At 46.2% G+C, this 21,407-nt stretch overlaps 1 protein-coding gene across 8 annotated transcripts in view; it reads right to left on the bottom strand.

Annotated features, from left to right (window-relative positions):
* LOC139407170 (protein enabled homolog) overlaps nucleotides 1-21,407 on the bottom strand; it is a 158,625-nt gene that overhangs the window by 16,067 nt on the left and 121,151 nt on the right. For all 8 annotated transcript variants that reach the window (XM_071150695.1, XM_071150690.1, XM_071150693.1 and 5 more), the window contains one exon: nucleotides 1,157-1,587. In XM_071150695.1, the coding sequence (XP_071006796.1) occupies nucleotides 1,157-1,587 (431 nt within the window). The remainder of the gene's footprint in view (nucleotides 1-1,156; nucleotides 1,588-21,407) is intronic.

Below are 21,407 nucleotides of genomic sequence, written 5' to 3'. Positions count from 1 at the left end.
CAGTGTTCAGTTAGAGGTTGAGCATGGTGATCAACACACAGCATGACTTCCACAGACATCCAATGGGATACTACACATACTATGAATGGAATTGGAAATCCAACCCAAAGTTTTTGCGAGGCTATGTACAGTAGGCCAATAGCACACATGTATGTTTTTCCTGCAGGAAAGACAACAAGAAGCATATGAAAAGTGCATTCGCACACTTCAAAAGCACCCCAAATGTTAACATGCAGTGCAACATTAATGATGGTGTTTGTCTTGTCATGTCCTGTGGAAATTGTGTCGTGTACACATTTATTGCACAAAATGCCAGAGTAAAAATGAAATCTACTCGACACCATAATGCCTTAGACATGTTCATGGTAATGTTAATATGATGGCCCCTCCCCCTGGGTAGGCAGGCAGCATGTTAGCCTTGTTTATGTATTTTTAGCCTGACTAACATGGAGAATCTAGCCCAGCTAATGTGATGAGTGTGGCACTGAACCATGCCAACACTGGCAGCAATGACCATCTCTCATCCTTGATCCTCCCCCAACCAACTCCTAGAACCTGAGTCCCTCACCTGCCTATGCTTTGCTGGGCAGGCTGGCTAGGGTAGCCTACTATCCACCAACACATATAGTAGACATAGCCATCCCTGGTCAAACATAAGTAGGAAGAGAGGGGGGAGTGTGTGTGTGTGTGCCCGTGTTTGCCTGCTCGCTGAGACAACACAAACACTCCCCCCATGCCCTAGGGCCACTCAAGCTGTTCCCCGTGCCCGTCCATATGGGCAGAGAGAGATTGGAGAGGAGCCTGGCTACAAGTCACATTAAGTAACGAGAGGCCAGGGATGGCTGAGTATAGTCAACGTTCGCTTCAGACTCCAGTTAAATGCCACGCTGGGATTTTACACCCAAGACGGCTCTTTGGAAGATCTATTGCTAAAGGAAGTGAGAGCTAAACCCACTCACCTGTTGGTGACTATTCTGATCTTTCATCTTGTTCGGTCCTGTGACTTCAGTGTCTATTGTACTACCTTGCTCTGTCCTGGACATCAGATGTGTGTTGGTGTGTGTTGGTGTGTGTAAATGTGTAAGTATGTGCATGCATGTGTGTGAGTGTGTTTTAGGTGTGTGTAGGTTGTAAATAAAAAGCCTTGGCTACTCACTGGCGTTGGAGATGTGTCTCCCTCTCTCCCAGTCCAACTGCTCGCTGTCCAACTGCTGCTCCTGCCGCGTCTCGTTCTCCATCCTCTCCCTCTCCTGCTTCTCTCTCTCCATCAGCTCCCTCTCTCTCTCCGCCCTCTCTCTCTCCAGCTGCTCTCTCTCCTTCTCCTGACGCTCGCGCTCCAGGCGATCCCGTTCAGTGCGCTCCCTCTCTGAGCGCTCCCTCTCTGAGCGCTCCCTCTCGGAGCGCTCCCTCTCGGAGCGCTCCCTCTCGGAGCGCTCCTGGCGCTCCCGGTCCTGGCGCTCCCGGTCCTGGCGTTCACGTTCACGCTCCCTCTCCTGCATCTCACGCTCCAGCCGTTCCCTCTCCTGACGCTCCCGCTCCAGTCGCTCCCGCTCCACCTCCTTCAGCCGCTGCAGCTCCAGCAGCTGCCTGCCAAGAGAAGAGAGGAGAGAAGAGGAGGTGAGGAGGAGAGAGAAGACACCAAAGGGGTGAGGAAAGAGGAGATATGAGAGGGAGGAAGAGAACAGGTTTGATGAGGAGCGATAGGAAAGGAGCTCATATAGTGTAGGAAAGAGGGAGAGATGAGCAAAGGGAGGAGAAGAAGAACAGAGAGACCAAAGATGGGGAAAAAACAGAGTGGAGAAGATGAGCCGACGAGGCTTTGACCTGGTTTTCCACGCTGGCCTAACGCACCATGCAGACCCACAGGCAGCGCTTTCACTCGGACAGGCCTTCTTGTTATCATTATATAAGCTTGTTGTACAGTAATTACATAATGACAAGACAAGCCGTTACGCAATCACAGCTAGCTCTGCACGTTTCTGTTGCTAAACACAACAACGTAGCCAGTCTGCTTCTGGCTACAGCCTCTCTTTCTGTACTGATAAGGAGAGAATCTGTAGGAAATAACAATAGACCAAGTCATCTGTATCCAGCGCGTACTTATGGTCTGCATAACAATCACCAAGAACACTGTACGTAAACACATTCAATATCAGCTTGTTCAGACCAACAAAACACATAGCTGCAGAGGTCTGATATGAACTCATGATTGGGAATGATGCGTTTCTACAGGTACAGACAGTGAGCTCCAAAACGTATTGAGACAGTGACACGTGTGTTGTTGTTTTGGCTCTGGACTCCAGCACTTTTGAAACGATACAATGACTATGAAGTAAGTGCAGAATGTCAGCTATGATTTGAGGATATTGACATTCATATCAGGTGAACTATTTAGAAATTACACCACTTTTTGTGCATAGTCCCCCCCCCCCCTCGTGTTAGAATGGATAAATTCACTAACCTCCCCTGTTATTATAATGGTGAGAGGTTAGCATTTCTTGGGGGTATGATGTTTGTGCGTCTGTAACTTTCTCACTCATCATTATTATTCACGACTCATTCAGGACCATCCACATCAATGTAGAAGTGTTTAGAAACAAATTCTATTCTTATTCACAATAAAAGTGACTCCAAAATGACGCAATACATGATTTACCATTCATTTGTATTGGCCACGAAATGATCTGAAACACAACCAAAACAAACAAAACAAACAGCAAATGCAAAAAGTCGCTATGTGCACAGGTAAGATCAGGGATATTGCCTCTGCGTATTGAAACAGATCAGATCAGGGATATTGCCTCTGCGTATTGAAGCAGGTCAGATCAGGGATATTGCCTCTGCGTATTGAAACAGATCAGATCAGGGATATTGCCTCTGCGTATTGAAGCAGGTCAGATCAGGGATATTGCCTCTGCGTATTGAAACAGATCAGATCAGGGATATTGCCTCTGCGTATTGAAGCAGGTCAGATCAGGGATATTGCCTCTGCGTATTGAAGCAGGTCAGATCAGGGATATTGCCTCTGCGTATTGAAACAGATCAGATCAGGGATATTATCTCTGCGTATTGAAGCAGGTCAGATCAGGGATATTGCCTCTGCGTATTGAAGCAGGTCAGATCAGGGATATTGCCTCTGCATATTGAAACAGATCAGGGATATTGCCTCTGCGTATTGAAACAGGTCAGATCAGGGATATTGCCTCTGCGTATTGAAACAGGTCAGATCAGGGATATTGCCTCTGCGAATTGAAACAGGTCAGATCAGGGATATTGCCTCTGCGTATTGAAACAGATCAGATCAGGGATATTGCCTCTGCGTATTGAAGCAGGTCAGATCAGGGATATTGCCTCTGCGTATTGAAGCAGGTCAGATCAGGGATATTGCCTCTGCATATTGAAACAGATCAGGGATATTGCCTCTGCGTATTGAAACAGGTCAGATCAGGGATATTGCCTCTGCGTATTGAAACAGGTCAGATCAGGGATATTGCCTCTGCGAATTGAAACAGGTCAGATCAGGGATATTGCCTCTGCGTATTGAAACAGGTCAGATCAAGGATATTGCCTCTGTGTATTGAAACAGATCAGATCAGGGATATTGCCTCTGCGTATTGAAGCAGGTCAGATCAGGGATATTGCCTCTGCATATTGAAACAGATCAGGGATATTGCCTCTGCGTATTGAAACAGGTCAGATCAGGGATATTGCCTCTGCGTATTGAAACAGGTCAGATCAGGGATATTGCCTCTGCTTATTGAAGCAGGTCAGATCAGGGATATTGCCTCTGCGTATTGAAACAGATCAGGGATATTGCCTCTGCATATTGAAACCGATCAGGGATATTGCCTCTGCGTATTGAAACAGATCAGGGATATTGCCTCTGCGTATTGAAACAGATCAGCGATATTGCCTCTGCGTATTGAAACAGGTCAGATCAGGGATATTGCCTCTGCGTATTGAAACAGATCAGATCAGGGATATTGCCTCTGCGTATTGAAACAGATCAGATCAGGGATATTGCCTCTGCGTATTGAAACAGATCAGGGATATTGCCTCTGCATATTGAAACAGATCAGGGATATTACCTCTGCATATTGAAACAGATCAGGGATATTGCCTCTGCATATTGAAATAGATCAGGGATATTGCCTCTGCGTATTGAAACAGATCAGGGATATTGCCTCTGCGTATTGAAACAGATCAGGGATATTGCCTCTGCGTATTGAAACAGATCAGGGATATTGCCTCTGCGTATTGAAACAGATCAGGGATATTGCCTCTGCGTATTGAAACAGATCAGGGATATTGCCTCTGCGTATTGAAACAGATCAGGGATATTGCCTCTGCGTATTGAAACAGATCAGGGATATTACCTCTGCGTATTGAAACAGATCAGGGATATTGCCTCTGCGTATTGAAACCGATCAGGGATATTGCCTCTGCGTATTGAAACAGATCAGGGATATTGCCTCTGCGTATTGAAACAGATCAGGGATATTGCCTCTGCGTATTGAAACAGATCAGATCAGGGATATTGCCTCTGCATATTGAAACAGATCAGGGATATTGCCTCTGCATATTGAAACAGATCAGATCAGGGATATTGCCTCTGCGTATTGAAACAGATCAGATCAGGGATATTGCCTCTGCGTATTGAAACAGATCAGATCAGGGATATTGCCTCTGCGTATTGAAACAGATCAGGGATATTGCCTCTGCATATTGAAATAGATCAGATCAGGGATATTGCCTCTGCATATTGAAATAGATCAGGGATATTGCCTCTGCGTATTGAAACAGATCAGGGATATTGCCTCTGCGTATTGAAACAGATCAGGGATATTGCCTCTGCGTATTGAAATAGATCAGGGATATTGCCTCTGCGTATTGAAACAGATCAGGGATATTGCCTCTGCGTATTGAAACAGATCAGGGATATTGCCTCTGCGTATTGAAACAGATCAGGGATATTGCCTCTGCGTATTGAAACAGATCAGGGATATTGCCTCTGCGTATTGAAACAGATCAGGGATATTGCCTCTGTGTATTGAAACAGATCAGGGATATTGCCTCTGCGTATTGAAACAGATCAGGGATATTGCCTCTGCGTATTGAAACAGATCAGGGATATTACCTCTGCGTATTGAAACAGATCAGGGATATTGCCTCTGCGTATTGAAACCGATCAGGGATATTGCCTCTGCGTATTGAAACAGATCAGGGATATTGCCTCTGCGTATTGAAACAGATCAGGGATATTGCCTCTGCGTATTGAAACAGATCAGATCAGGGATATTGCCTCTGCATATTGAAACAGATCAGGGATATTGCCTCTGCATATTGAAACAGATCAGATCAGGGATATTGCCTCTGCATATTGAAACAGACCAGATCAGGGATATTGCCTCTGCATATTGAAACAGATCAGGGATATTGCCTCTGCATATTGAAACAGATCAGATCAGGGATATTACCTCTGCGTATTGAAACAGATCAGATCAGGGATATTGCCTCTGCGTATTGAAACAGGTCAGATCAGGGATATTGCCTCTGCGTATTGAAACAGATCAGATCAGGGATATTACCTCTGCGTATTGAAACAGATCAGGGATATTGCCTCTGCGTATTGAAACAGATCAGATCAGGGATATTGCCTCTGCATATTGAAACAGATCAGGGATATTGCCTCTGCATATTGAAACAGATCAGATCAGGGATATTGCCTCTGTATATTGAAACAGACCAGATCAGGGATATTGCCTCTGCGTATTGAAACAGGTCAGATCAGGGATATTGCCTCTGCGTATTGAAACAGATCAGATCAGGGATATTGCCTCTGCGTATTGAAACAGATCAGATCAGGGATATTGCCTCTGCGTATTGAAACAGATCAGGGATATTGCCTCTGCATATTGAAACAGATCAGGGATATTACCTCTGCATATTGAAACAGATCAGGGATATTGCCTCTGCATATTGAAATAGATCAGGGATATTGCCTCTGCGTATTGAAACAGATCAGGGATATTGCCTCTGCGTATTGAAACAGATCAGGGATATTGCCTCTGCGTATTGAAACAGATCAGGGATATTGCCTCTGCGTATTGAAACAGATCAGGGATATTGCCTCTGCGTATTGAAACAGATCAGGGATATTGCCTCTGCGTATTGAAACAGATCAGGGATATTGCCTCTGCGTATTGAAACAGATCAGGGATATTGCCTCTGCGTATTGAAACAGATCAGGGATATTACCTCTGCGTATTGAAACAGATCAGGGATATTGCCTCTGCGTATTGAAACCGATCAGGGATATTGCCTCTGCGTATTGAAACAGATCAGGGATATTGCCTCTGCGTATTGAAACAGATCAGGGATATTGCCTCTGCGTATTGAAACAGATCAGATCAGGGATATTGCCTCTGCATATTGAAACAGATCAGGGATATTGCCTCTGCATATTGAAACAGATCAGATCAGGGATATTGCCTCTGCGTATTGAAACAGATCAGATCAGGGATATTGCCTCTGCGTATTGAAACAGATCAGATCAGGGATATTGCCTCTGCGTATTGAAACAGATCAGGGATATTGCCTCTGCATATTGAAACAGATCAGGGATATTGCCTCTGCATATTGAAATAGATCAGGGATATTGCCTCTGCGTATTGAAACAGATCAGGGATATTGCCTCTGCGTATTGAAACAGATCAGGGATATTGCCTCTGCGTATTGAAATAGATCAGGGATATTGCCTCTGCGTATTGAAACAGATCAGGGATATTGCCTCTGCGTATTGAAACAGATCAGGGATATTGCCTCTGCGTATTGAAACAGATCAGGGATATTGCCTCTGCGTATTGAAACAGATCAGGGATATTGCCTCTGCGTATTGAAACAGATCAGGGATATTGCCTCTGCGTATTGAAACAGATCAGGGATATTGCCTCTGCGTATTGAAACAGATCAGGGATATTGCCTCTGCGTATTGAAACAGATCAGGGATATTACCTCTGCGTATTGAAACAGATCAGGGATATTGCCTCTGCGTATTGAAACCGATCAGGGATATTGCCTCTGCGTATTGAAACAGATCAGGGATATTGCCTCTGCGTATTGAAACAGATCAGGGATATTGCCTCTGCGTATTGAAACAGATCAGATCAGGGATATTGCCTCTGCATATTGAAACAGATCAGGGATATTGCCTCTGCATATTGAAACAGATCAGATCAGGGATATTGCCTCTGCATATTGAAACAGACCAGATCAGGGATATTGCCTCTGCATATTGAAACAGATCAGGGATATTGCCTCTGCATATTGAAACAGATCAGATCAGGGATATTACCTCTGCGTATTGAAACAGATCAGATCAGGGATATTGCCTCTGCGTATTGAAACAGGTCAGATCAGGGATATTGCCTCTGCGTATTGAAACAGATCAGATCAGGGATATTACCTCTGCGTATTGAAACAGATCAGGGATATTGCCTCTGCGTATTGAAACAGATCAGATCAGGGATATTGCCTCTGCATATTGAAACAGATCAGGGATATTGCCTCTGCATATTGAAACAGATCAGATCAGGGATATTGCCTCTGCATATTGAAACAGACCAGATCAGGGATATTGCCTCTGCATATTGAAACAGATCAGGGATATTGCCTCTGCATATTGAAACAGATCAGATCAGGGATATTACCTCTGCGTATTGAAACAGATCAGATCAGGGATATTGCCTCTGCGTATTGAAACAGGTCAGATCAGGGATATTGCCTCTGCGTATTGAAACAGATCAGATCAGGGATATTACCTCTGCGTATTGAAACAGATCAGATCAGGGATATTGCCTCTGCGTATTGAAACAGGTCAGATCAGGGATATTGCCTCTGCGTATTGAAACAGATCAGATCAGGGATATTGCCTCAGTGTATTGAAATAGGTCAGATCAGGGATATTGCCTCTGCGTATTGAAACAGATCAGGGATATTGCCTCTGCATATTGAAACAGGTCAGATCAGGGATATTGCCTCTGCGTATTGAAACAGTATTGTGGTTAAATGGGAGAGGAAAGACTATGTATCTATTGGGCTAAGGCACTGCATCTCAGTGCAAGAGAGGTCACTACAGTCCCTGGTTCGTATCCAGGCTGTATCACATCCGCCTGTGACTGGGAGTCCCATAGAGTGGCGCACAATTGGACCAGCATCGTCCGAGTTTGGCCGGGTTAGGCCGTCATTGTAAATAAGGATATGTTTTTAAGTGACTTGCCTAGTTAAATGAAGGTTACATTTTAAAAAATTGTGACCTCTAAGAAATAGAGAATGAAACTAACTTGATCCTCTTTCCCCTTCCTACCACGGTATATGCTTGCTCTTATTCCAGAAAGCACACCAGATATTCCCTGGCATTATGTGGCTGAGCGAGGAGGAGAAACTGAAATGTTTTTTTGTCCATTGTGTATTTCCGTTTGCAGAATATTGCAGAATATAAAAGGGCTACCTATAACTAAATAAGAAAATATTTAGCGTCTATGTGGTAAATGGAACGTATGTACATAGATAGTGTATAGGCTTTATAAAATAAAGAAAAACCATGGAATGAGTAGGTGTGTCCAAACTTTTGACTGGTACTGTATGTATGTATGTATGTATGTATGTATGTATGTATGTATGTATGTATGTATGTATGTATGTATGTATGCATGTATGTATGTATGTATGTATGTATGTATGTATGTATGTATGTATGTATGTATGTATGTATGCATGTATGTATGTATGTATGTATGCATGTATGTATGTATGTATGTATGTAAATGTTTTACTGTTCTAGGAATATTATTGTTTGGATAACCTTATTTACTATTATGTATTGATTTTTTAGCTTAAATTGTTTCACTCTTTATGTGATGCGTACTGCAGAGAACACCGGAAGAAGAATTATCACAGTGAATTATTGTAATGTTTGTTTGTTTATTTGTCAATTCATCCCACTGGGGATGGATTGCCAACTGGAGATTTGACACGAAAATAAAATTGTATTCATTCCTTCAGTCACAAGCTTGATGTAATCATTGCATGCAAGGAATATGAGACTAAAAACTGTTTACTACTTTAATACATAAGTGAATTTGTCCCAATACTTTTGGTTCCCTAAAATGGGGAGACTGTGTACAAAAAGTGTTGTAATTTCTAAAAGGTTCACCCGATATGGCAATACCCTCAAATTAAAGCTGCAATTTAACCTCATTGTATCATTTGAAATCCAAAGTGCTGGAGTACAGAGCCAAAACAACAACAAATGTATCACTGTCCCAATACTTTTGGAGCTCACTGTATCTCACCACTAGAGGGGAGCATTCTCCAATAAAAGGTGAGGCAGGCTGCCTCCTGGCATAGTCTACTGTAGCTAACTGTGTTGTAGTAGAGTCAGGCTCCAAACCATTTCAGACTGTTCTCTCTCTCCTCATATCTCTGCCATGGAGGCTGTGACTGATGTACCTTGCCATTCTGTGGGGCTTCATCTGCCTCAGCCAGGCCTCTGTCCAACATTACCCAGAATGTCATAATGATACTGGAGAACCCTATCAATCTACTGTACATACAGACCGCTACAGCTCAGTGTTGAGGTGTGGAGACGACAGACGGATGACGCAGATATCAGGGAGTGTGTGTAATGTCAATGATGTGGGGGTTGGGGGGGGGGGGGGGTTGAAACATCTTGGATTTGGTTACAATTTGGATCATACACTGAGTGTATAAAACCTCAGGAACACTTTCCTAATGTTGAGTTTTGCCCTCAGAACAGCCTCCACACGTCGGAGCATGGACTCTACAAGGTGTCAAAAGCGTTCCACAGAGATGCTGGCTCATGTTGACACCAATGCTTCCCACAGTTAGCCGGATGTCCTTTGGGTGGTGGACCATTCTTTAAACACACGGGAAACTGTTGAGCGTGAAAAACCCAGCAGCGTTGCAGTTCTTGACACAAACCGGTGCGCCTGGCACCTACTACCATAACCCGTTCAATGGCACTTAAATCTTTTGTCCTGCCCATTCACCCTCTGAATGACACACATACACAATTAATGGCTCAATTGTCTCAAGGCTTAAAAAGAGCAGGTGTTTTGTACACTCAGTGTACAGTATGTGCCAACCTGATTCCCTTACCTGTCTTGACCAAATGTCAAGGAAAGAACTCCACTGGCATGACAAAATAATCTGTGGTGTTTTATTTCTATTTATAAACAGGGTGGTTCGAGCCCTGAATGCTGATTGGCTGACAGCCATGGTATATCAGATAGTATGACAAAACTGTTCTAATTACATTGGTAACCAGTTTATAATAGCAATAAGGCACCTCTGGGGTTTGTGGTATATGGCCAATATACCACGGCTAAGGGCTGTATCAATGGCACTCTGCCATGCGTCATACATAAGAACAGCCCTTAGCCGTGGTATATTGGCCATATACCACACCTCCTCGGGTCTTATTGCTTAAACGAAGCATGCCCTTTTCCCTCAGACAATTGTTCCCTCCCCTCTCTTGTTGCTGTAAACATAACCCAGTTCGGGTTGAATCACCAGCTCAACGTGGGTCCTATCTGGTGTGACGTCACATCTCCCCTTCTCTCCATCTGGCCTGGACCTAGCTAAACACACACACACACACTTGTTCTGCAATGATGATGTCACAAACAGACACCCGCCCCCTCCCTCCCTCCAGGTACGCCCCCTGAATCCCACCTGTCACCACCTGTTACTAGCCAGCTTGTCATTGAACCCCTCCTACATCTCTGGCTCTGCATCCCCTGGTAAGGCAACATCAAGTCTCCACACACCCTTCAGAGAGGAACATGATGGGAACTAATCGCTTCCATGTCCATTATAGGCCTGGAGGAGAATGATGTCAGATCACCTGGGGTGTAAACAACCTACGATACACCTGTTTATGAAAAAAAGCCCCCCCTCCCCGCCCGCCTGCCCCTGAACTACTCATGCAGCACATTTTCCACACAGCGATACCCAGTAGAATAGGACTCATCTGTAGCTGAATCTGTTCTACACTATGTGCTGAGAGAAGCAGTGAAACCAGTCAGAGTGGAAGCTGGACATCAATAAACCCTCAATGTGCCAACTCAGGGTACTGCAGGATCAATCAATCCACAATGACTTAATGGACTCCAGTGACCTAACGCAGGGGATTTAATGGAAGGCAAACCTGATGGAGCTCTAAAAAGCCTTGAAATGCCTTACATTGACTGAAATGATGACCCTTGACTAATATCACCAGTGACATATAATCCATCATTAACATACATAGTTTAGAAACCACATGAGATTGATTTGAATGTTACTTAAGACTAAAGCCTTAGCTAGTTTTACAGAGACAGTATTACCGGGACAGCATTACAGGGACAGTATTACAGGGACAGTATTACAGGGACAATAATACTGTCCCTGTAATACTGTCCCTGTAAAACTGTCCCTGTAAAACTGTCCCTGTAAAACTGTCCCTGTAATACTGTCCCTGTAATACTGTCCCTGTAATACTGTCCCTGTAATACTGTCCCTGTAATACTGTCCCTGTAATACTGACCCTGTAACACTGACCCCATTCTACATATTCACCAGTCTTTTACAGGGACAGTATTACAGGGACAGTATTACAGGCCGCGGCTCCAATCCATTCTGTAGGCTGGATTAGCCAGAGGACGAGAGGAAGTCAGAGTCAGCTGGTGGATATCCTCTCTCTCCCAGGACCAGTGTGGAGGAGGCTGAGAAGGTTTTCACTCGCTGTCGCCTCAGCAAGGCTTCCCTCAGGCCTACCCCAGTACCACTGACCCCATTCTACATATTCACCAGTCTCACTCTACAAGGTGTCCTCATATCACACTGCACTGTCACCGAACCGTAGCTGTGCCCAGCAGGCTCCCAGAGGAAGGCCCAACTCCTCTCTCCTGGAGTACTTCATAATGACAGCCTCATTACAGTAAGAAAGGGAGTATTGAGAGCAGAGGACTACTGTTCCAGTTTAGTCCTCATCTCCCTCTCCCCTCCGTCCCTTAACCTCAACACCCTCCTCCCTCACCTCCTCCCTCTCCCCTCCCACCCTTAACCTCAACACCCTCCTCCCTCTCCCCTCCCCTCCCTCAACCTCAACACCCTCCTCCCACTCCCCTCCCTCCCTCACCTCCTCTCTCCCCTCCCTCCCTCAACCTCAACACCCTCCTCCCTCACCTCCTCCCTCTCCCCTCCCTCCCTCAACCTCAACACCCTCGTCCCTCACCCCTCTCCCCTCCCTCCCTCCCTCAACCCCCTCCTCCCTCCCTCCCTTAACCTCAACACCCTCCTCCCTCACCTCCTCCCTCTCCCTCACTGAGTTAATTAAAGAGAGCAGGAGTGAGGAGTGTCCTACTGTTCATTAGGCGCTGGGCCACTAGAGTACGAGGCTCAAAGGACCATTCCCAGGAGTTTCTCTATAGGATAACATCCCCTGATCACCACAGTGATGTAGGTACAGTAGAGAGTACAGCAGAGAGTCTACTGTATAATGTAGTGTATATCAGCGCTAAGATAAGGAGTGCTCTAGAGAATAACATATACTCCACCCAGGGGCAGTCTGGGAGGGGTGGGGCGGTAGCTCCACCAACTAGATGATCGTCAAACTGTGACAGGCGTGCTGACAGGCTACTGGAGACCACTGCACAAGCCTTTAAACACCACGATAAAAAAATATACGAGGGGCAGCAGTGATATCTAATATAAGAATGTCAGAGGTTACATTTGGCAGGATGCTGTTGAGAGCAGCAGGAAGGGGTTATTACGCAACACCACTAGAAAGACAGACAGGGTTGGAGAAGGTCAATGGGGGATGATGCACCTGTCGTGCAATATCCCAATGACCCATCATTTATGGGGAGTAGTTACAGCATACAAAACAGAGGTCAACTGTATAGGAATAGCCTAATACCAGGGGATAGTGTATGGTGCATGTTCATGCTACACACTCTATTTAAAACAAGACTTGCTTCACCATAAAGGGAGTACGTTTTACAAACATAGACATTTGATTAACTTGGGTAATAGTGGCATGACATTCCATCTGTCCACAGCCATGGATCAGACTAATTCCCTACAGCGTATCTTTATTTATTTTTATGTGCAATGCTATCTGACACGTACTGCATTCCCTGGCATACGAGATCATAACATTCCTACACAACACGCATGGAGAACAGTTCAAATAAGCACCAGGGTTAAAAGTGGGTTGGGAAAGAAAATAAATAACCTCGGATGAATTACTGTTCAACTGTACAGTATCTCCCTGTGTGGGAATAATTGTCAACATTTGAAATATAGTTTAAATCAAATAAAATAGGCACCAGGTCTCACCCTGTCTGTCAGGAGAGATGGCGTGGAGAGAGGGAAGGAGAGGGGGAGATGGAGGGAAGAGAGGGAAGGAGAGGGGGAGATGGAGGGGAGAGAGGGAAGGAGAGGGGGAGATGGAGGGGAGAGAGGGAAGGATAGGGGGAGATGGAGGGTAGAGAGGGAAGGAGAGGGGGAGATGGAGGGGAGAGAGGGAATGAGAGGGGAGATGGAGGGGAGAGAGGGAATGAGAGGGGAGATGGAGGGGAGAGAGGGAATAAGAGGGGGAGATGGAGGGGAGAGAGGGAATGAGAGGGGGAGATGGAGGGTAGAGAGGGAAGGATAGGGGGAGATGGAGGGGAGAGAGGGAATGAGAGGGGAGATGGAGGGGAGAGAGGGAATGAGAGGGGAGATGGAGGGGAGAGAGGGAATGAGAGGGGGAGATGGAGGGGAGAGAGGGAAGGAGAGGGGGAAATGGAGGGTAGAGAGGGAAGGAGAGGGGGAAATGGAGGGGAGAGAGGGAAGGAGAGGGGAGATGGAGGGGAGAGAGGGAAGGAGAGGGGGAGATGGAGGGGAGAGAGGGAAGGAGAGGGGGAAATGGAGGGGAGAGAGGGAAGGAGAGGGGGAAATGGAGGGGAGAGAGGGAAGGAGAGGGGGAGATGGAGGGGAGAGAGGGAAGGAGAGGGGGAGATGGAGGGGAGAGAGGGAAGGAGAGGGGGAGATGGAGGGGAGAGGAGGGAAGGAGAGGGGGAGATGGAGGGGAGAGAGGGAAGGAGAGGGGGAAATGGAGGAGAGAGAGGGAAGGAGAGGGGGAGATGGAGGGGAGAGAGGGAAGGAGAGGGGGAGATGGAGGGGAGAAAGGGAAGGATAGGGGGAGATGGAGGGGAGAGAGGGAAGGAGAGGGGAGATGGAGGGGAGAGAGGGAATGAGAGGGGGAGATGGAGGGGAGAGAGGGAATGAGAGGGGGAGATGGAGGGGAGAGAGGGAAGGAGAGGGGGAAATGGAGGGTAGAGAGGGAAGGAGAGGGGGAAATGGAGGGGAGAGAGGGAAGGAGAGGGGAGATGGAGGGGAGAGAGGGAAGGAGAGGGGGAGATGGAGGGGAGAGAGGGAAGGAGAGGGGGAAATGGAGGGGAGAGAGGGAAGGAGAGGGGGAAATGGAGGGGAGAGAGGGAAGGAGAGGGGGAGATGGAGGGGAGAGAGGGAAGGAGAGGGGGAGATGGAGGGGAGAGGAGGGAAGGAGAGGGGGAGATGGAGGGGAGAGAGGGAATGAGAGGGGGAGATGGAGGGGAGAGAGGGAAGGAGAGGGGGAAATGGAGGAGAGGGGAGATGGAGGGGAGAGAGGGAAGGAGAGGGGGAGATGGAGGGGAGAGAGGGAAGGAGAGAGGGAGATGGAGGGGAGAGAGGGAAGGAGAGGGGGAGATGGAGGGGAGAGAGGGAAGGAGAGGGGGAAATGGAGGGGAGAGAGGGAAGGAGAGGGGGAAATGGAGGGGAGAGGGGGAAATGGAGGAGAGGGGAGATGGAGGGGAGAGAGGGAAGGAGAGGGGGAGATGGAGGGGAGAGAGGGAAGGAGAGGGGGAAATGGAGGGGAGAGAGGGAAGGAGAGAGGGAGATGGAGGGGAGAGAGGGAAGGAGAGGGGGAGATGGAGGGGAGAGAGGGAAGGATAGGGGGAAATGGAGGGGAGAGAGGGAAGGAGAGGGGGAAATGGAGGGGAGAGAGGGAAGGAGAGGGGGAGATGGAGGGGAGAGAGGGAAATGGAGGGGAGAGAGGGAAGGAGAGGGGGAGATGGAGGGGAGAGAGGGAAGGAGAGGGGGAGATGGAGGGGAGAGAGGGAAGGAGAGGGGGAGATGGAGGGGAGAGAGGGAAGGAGAGGGGGAAATGGAGGGGAGAGAGGGAAGGAGAGGGGGAAATGGAGGGGAGAGAGGGAAGGAGAGGGGGAGATGGCGGGGAGAGAGGGAAGGAGAGGGGGAGATGGAGGGGAGAGAGGGAAGGAGAGGGGAGATGGAGGGGAGGGGAGTTAAGACGGAGAAGCTGAGACGGCGAATGGCAGGCAGTCCGCCCAAGGGGACAGCGATTAGTTTACATCCAGTGTAACTTTCAAGGGAGGGACGTCTTGTTGGAGCAATGTTCTCTTTGAGTTAAACATGGATATTCTGAAGCAGTAAGGTCATCAGCCTTCTCAGATGAGGGATCATTAAGAAAACAGGGATGTCAGTTTGAGTACTAGTGTATAATGTACCCATTAGCTGAACGACCGAGTTCATTCCAATATAGAAGCTTTTTGGGATATGACAACTATATCTCTAAGACTGTTGAACCATACAATGTATTATCATAGTGGGCCAAAATGGAGAATTAACAATGCAATGTATTATCATAGTGGGCCAAAATGGAGAATTAACAATACATCTCAGTCTTGCTGAGAGAGAAGGGAGCTCCCTGCAGGTCCTATTGAATAGAAGAATGGAACCAGATGAGAAATGATCAAAGGTTGCCTCACCGCATGTCAACACACAAACACAGAATTTCCCTCACTTTCTCACAGGAGACCAACATACACAACGAGCCCAGTGGAAAAAGGCTGGATTTGTCTCGGACTTTGCCTCTCTCCCACTTAAGGGAATGAAGGCTTCAAAGATGTGAAAAACCTTGCTGATCCATTTACTGGCGTCTCAGTTTCCGACATGCGTTGCCTGGGGAACGGTTGCTAAGGGAGTGTAGGCGGAACACGGCCTGAATCCGAACGTTTTCCAACAACTTAATACTATTGACAAAAAAAATTTAAAAAAGAAGCTTGGGCTCTATTTTACAAGAAAAAAAGAATCACGAATGTGTTTAACAAATGACTTATTTAGACAGTAGGAAACCAGTCAGAACTGTGCAGGGGAGGGGGGGGGGACTTGACAGTATGAATGCCTCAGGACGAGGGCAGAATAGAAATGAAGACCAAATTAGAACCAAATTAGAACCAAGGTTGGGGCAAGAGCAGATGTTAGGCAACATGGTTTACAGTTACAGAACATCCTTTTCACAAACAGAGAAAATTCTGCATTGACGAGTAAGCGTCTTTGGAGTGGTATGAGAACAAATTGCAAACAGTCCAAGCTTTTGGGTGTAGCAACAGTGTGATGCTGTTATCCTTTATTCCGACAGCCAAGGAAAGCATAGCTGCAGAATCACAAAGCCTGGAAAGCCCACAGTCCAGTCAGTCAGAGCAGCTTTCCTCATTGGCTCAGAGGCCTGAACAGTTTTGTCTGTGTGGACTGATGCCCAGTTAGTCCATATGGAGCTACTCTGTAAAGGACTCAGTCCAAATCTACAGCTCACAGTCACTACCACGTGTCCCCCTAGCCAAGTGCAGGAGACCAGATCAGAACACTAGTCAAGGAGGGGAATTCGTTTTTGTCCAACAGCAGCCCTGTGTGTGTTGGACACTAACACAACACAAATACATACAGTGGGGCAAAAAATTATTTAGTCAGCACCAATTGTTCAAGTTTTCCCACTTAAAAAGATGAGAGAGGCCTGTAATTTTCATCATAGGTACACTTCAACTATGACAGACAAAACGAGGAAAAAAAATCCAGAAAATCACATTGTAGGATTTTTTATTAATTTATTTGCAAATTATGGTGGAAAATAAGTATTTGGTCACCTACAAACAAGCAAGATTTCTGGCTCTCACAGACCTGTAACTTCTTCTTTAAGAGGCTCCTCTGTCCTCCACTCGTTACCTGTACTAATGGCACCTGTTTGAACTTGTTATCAGTATAAAAGACACCTGTCCACAACCTCAAACAGTCACACGCCAAACTCCACTATGGCCAAGACCAAAGAGCTGTCAAAGGACACCAGAAACAAAATTGTAGACCTGCACCAGGCTGGGAAGACTGAATCTGCAATAGGTAAGCAGCTTGGTTTGAAGAAATCAACTGTGGGAGCAATTATTAGGAAATGGAAGACATACAAGACCACTGATAATCTCCCTCGATCTGGGGCTCCACGCAAGATCTCACCCCGTGGGCTCAAAATGATCACAAGAACGGTGAGCAACAATCCCAGAACCACACGGGGGGACCTAGTGAATGACCTGCAGAGAGCTGGGACCAAAGTAACAAAGCCTACCATCAGTAACACACTACGCCGCCAGGGACTCAAATCCTGCAGTACCATACGTGTCCCCCTGCTTAAGCCAGTACATGTCCAGGCCCGTCTGAAGTTTGCTAGAGAGCATTTGGATGATCCAGAAGAAGATTAGGAGAATGTCATATGGTTAGATGAAACCAAAATATAACTTTTTGGTAAAAACTCAACTCGTCGTGTTTGGAGGACAAAGAATGCTGAGTTGCATCCAAAGAACACCATACCTACTGTTAAGCATGGGGGTGGAAACATCATGCTTGGGGCTGTTTTTCTGCAAAGGGACCAGGACGACTGATCCGTGTAAAGGAAAGTATGAATGGGGCCATATATGGTGAGATTTTGAGTAAAAACCTCCTTCCATCAGCAAGGGCATTGAAGATGAAACGTGGCTGGGTCTTTCAGCATGACAATGATCCCAAACACACCGCCCGGGCAACGAAGGAGTGGCTTCGTAAGAAGCATTTCAAGGTCCTGGAGTGGCCTAGCCAGTCTCCAGATCTCAACCCCATAGAAAATCTTTGGAGGGAGTTGAAAGTCCGTGTTGCCCAGCAACAGCCCCAAAACATCACTGCTCTAGAAGAAATCTGCATGGAGGAATGGGCCAAAATACCAGCAGCAGTGTGTGAAAACCTTGTGAAGACTTACATAAAACGTTTGACCTCTGTCATTGCCAACAAAGGGTATATAACAAAGTATTGAGATAAACTTTTGTTATTGACCAAATACTTATTTTCCACCATAATTTGCAAATAAATTCATTAAAAATCCTACAATGTGATTTTCAGGATTTGTTTTCTCATTTTGTCTGTCATAGTTGAAGTGTACCTATGATGAAAATTACAGGCCTCTCTCGTCTTTTTAAGTGGGAGAACTTGCACAATTGGTGGCTGACTAAATACGTTTTTTGCCCCATTGTACACTGTGTACAAAACATTAGAAACATGGATTGACCAGGTGAATCCAGGTGAAAGCTATGATTCCTTATTGATGTCACTTGTTATATCCACTTTAAATCAGTGATGATGAAGGGGAGGAGACAGATTAAAGTGGGATTTTTAAGCTTGGAGACAATTGAGATATGGATTGTGTGTGTGTGCCATTCATAGGATGAATGGGCAGGAGAAAATATTTACAGTGCATTCGGAAAGTATTCAGACCCCTTGACTTTTACATTTTGTTACGTTCCAGCCTTATTCTAAAAATATATATATTTTAAAATTCCCCTCATCAATCTACACACAATAACCCATAATGACAAAGCGAAAACAGCTTTAGACAAATACCTTATTTGAATATGATTTCAGACCCTTTGTTATGAGACGGGAAAGTAAGCTCAGGTGCATCCTGTTTCCATTGAGATGTTTCTACAACTTGATTGGAGTCCACATGTAGTAAATTCAATTATTTGGACATGATTTGGATTGGCACACCCCTGTCTATATAAGGTCCCACAAGACAGGATTGTGTCGAGGCAGAGATCTGGGTAAGGGTACCATACAAATGTCTGCAGCATTGAAGGTCCCCCAAAACACAGTGGCCTCCATCCTTCATAAATGGAAGAAGTTTGGAACCACCAAGACTCTTCCTAGAGCTGGCCACCTGGCCAAACTGAGCAATCGAGGGAGAAGGGCCTTGGTCAGGGAGGTGACCAAGAACCCGATAGTCACTCTGACAGAGCTCCAGAGTTCCTCTGTGGAGATGTGAGAACCTTCCAGAAGGACAACCATCTCAGCAGCACTCCACCAATCAGGCTTTTATGGTAGAGTGGCCAGACTGAAGCCATTTCTCGGTAAAAGGCACATGACAGCCCACTTGGAGTTTGCCAAAAGGCACCCAAAGGACTCTCATACCATGAGAAACAAGATTCTCTGGTCTTATGAAACCAAGTTTGAATTATTTGGCCTTAATGCCAAGCATCACATCTGGAGGAAACCTGGCACCATCCCTATGGTGAAGCATGGTGGTGGCAGCATCATGCTGTGGGGATGTTTTTCAGTAGCAGGGACTGGGAGACTAGTCAGGATCAAGGGAAAGATGAACGGAGCAAAGTACAGAGAGATCCTTGATGAAAACCTGTGCTCAGGACCTCCGACTGTGGCAAAGGTTCACCTTCCAACAGGACAACGACCCTAAGCACACAGCCAAGACAACTTAGGAGTGGCTTCGGGACAAGTCTCTGAATGTCCTTGAGTAGCCCAGCCAGAGACCAAACTTGAACCTGATCAAATATCTCTGGAGAGACCTGGAAATAGCTGTGCATCCAACCTAACAGAGCTTGACAGGATCTGCAGAGAAGAATGGGAGAAACTCCCCAAATACAGGTGTGCCAAGCTTGTAGCGTCATACCCAAGAACACTCAAGACTGTAGGTTGCTGCCAAAAGTACTGAGTAAAGGGTCTAAATAAAAAACAAACAGGTTTTGTTTTGTCATTATGGGGTAGATTGATGACGGGAAACAACAATTTAATACATTTTAGAATAAGGCTGTAAATTATGGAAAAAGTCAAGGGGTCTGAATACTTTCCGAATGCACAGTAAGTGCCTTTGAACAGCGTATAATAGTAGGTGCCAGGCACACCGGTTTGAGTGTGTCAACACCTGCAACGCTACTGGGTTTTTCACACTCAACAGTTTTCTGTGTGTATCAAGAATGGTCCACCACCCAAAGGACACCCAACTTGAAACAACTGTGGGAAGCATTGGAGTCAACATGGGCCTGCATCCCTGTGGAACGTTTGACACCTTGTAGAGTCCCTGCCCTGACGAATTGAGGCTGTGCTGAGGGCAAAAGGGGGTGCAACTCAATATTAGGAAGGTGTTCCTAATGTTTTGTGCTGCCACAGCTGCAGGTGTTTGAAGCTGTCCCTCCACCACTATTACCGTGTGATCTCAATGTCAAGCAGCATAGAAAAGCTCCTCAATCTCCCTGCATCAGTATGAAGGAGATCAGCCTCTGGTCTCAGCACTTGCAGCGCTACAGCCAACCTGCTATCGCTTCACACCAGTTATTTATATGCCCCATTATTCCAGCTCGTCTTTTTCCATCTATCGGTAGGTTAATATTGGGAATCCCCGGTACGTATAAAGAGGCGCCTAACAGTCTTCCCATGGCTGTGGTGTCTGTGGCGTCTTCAGACGGACTGGGATTGAGGATTGGGGGGTAAGTAGAAAAACAAAATCCACATCTTTGTAATCCTCTGGAAACCACAACCAGCAACATTCTGACCAAGGAGAGAAATCTGAATATTTATTTATTATGTGTGGTGGAAAAAAAAAAGAAGACAGAAATAGTAGACGTAGCAATGCACGACAGAGCACAGAATGGATTTAAGAGATGGATATACAAACAAGCAGGGCTGATTTCATGTGGCCTTTCAAGAATTGTGTGTCATTGTGGGACGTAATGTCAATGGGATTTCAACATTATTGCTCTTTCCCCTCACACACATACACTGTGTACAAAACATTAGGAACGCCTGCTCTTTCCATGACACAGACTGACCAGGTGAATCCAGCTGAAAAGCTATGATCCCTTATTGATGTCACCTGTTAAATCCACTTCAATCAGTGTAGCTGAAGGGGAGGAGACGGGTTAAAGAAGGATTTTTAAGCCTTGAGACAATTGAGACATGGATTGTGCACGTGTGCCATTCAGAGGGTGAATGGGAAAGACAAGATTTAAGTGCCTTTGAACAGGGTAGGTGCCAGGCGCCCCGGTTTGAGTGAGTCAAGAACTGCAACGCTGCTGGGTTTTTCAAGCTCAACAGTTTTCCCAAGAATGGTCCACCATCCAAAGGATGTCCAAAGGACATCCAGCCAACTTAACACAACTGTGCGAAGCATTGGAGTCAACATGGGCCAGCATCCCTGTGGAACACTTTCGACACCT

Source organism: Oncorhynchus clarkii, chromosome 4 (genome assembly GCF_045791955.1).
Source record: "Oncorhynchus clarkii lewisi isolate Uvic-CL-2024 chromosome 4, UVic_Ocla_1.0, whole genome shotgun sequence".
Taxonomy (NCBI): domain Eukaryota; kingdom Metazoa; phylum Chordata; class Actinopteri; order Salmoniformes; family Salmonidae; genus Oncorhynchus; species Oncorhynchus clarkii.
The sequence above is the reverse complement of the archived record's forward strand: the minus strand, read 5'-3'. Positions and strand labels throughout refer to the sequence as shown.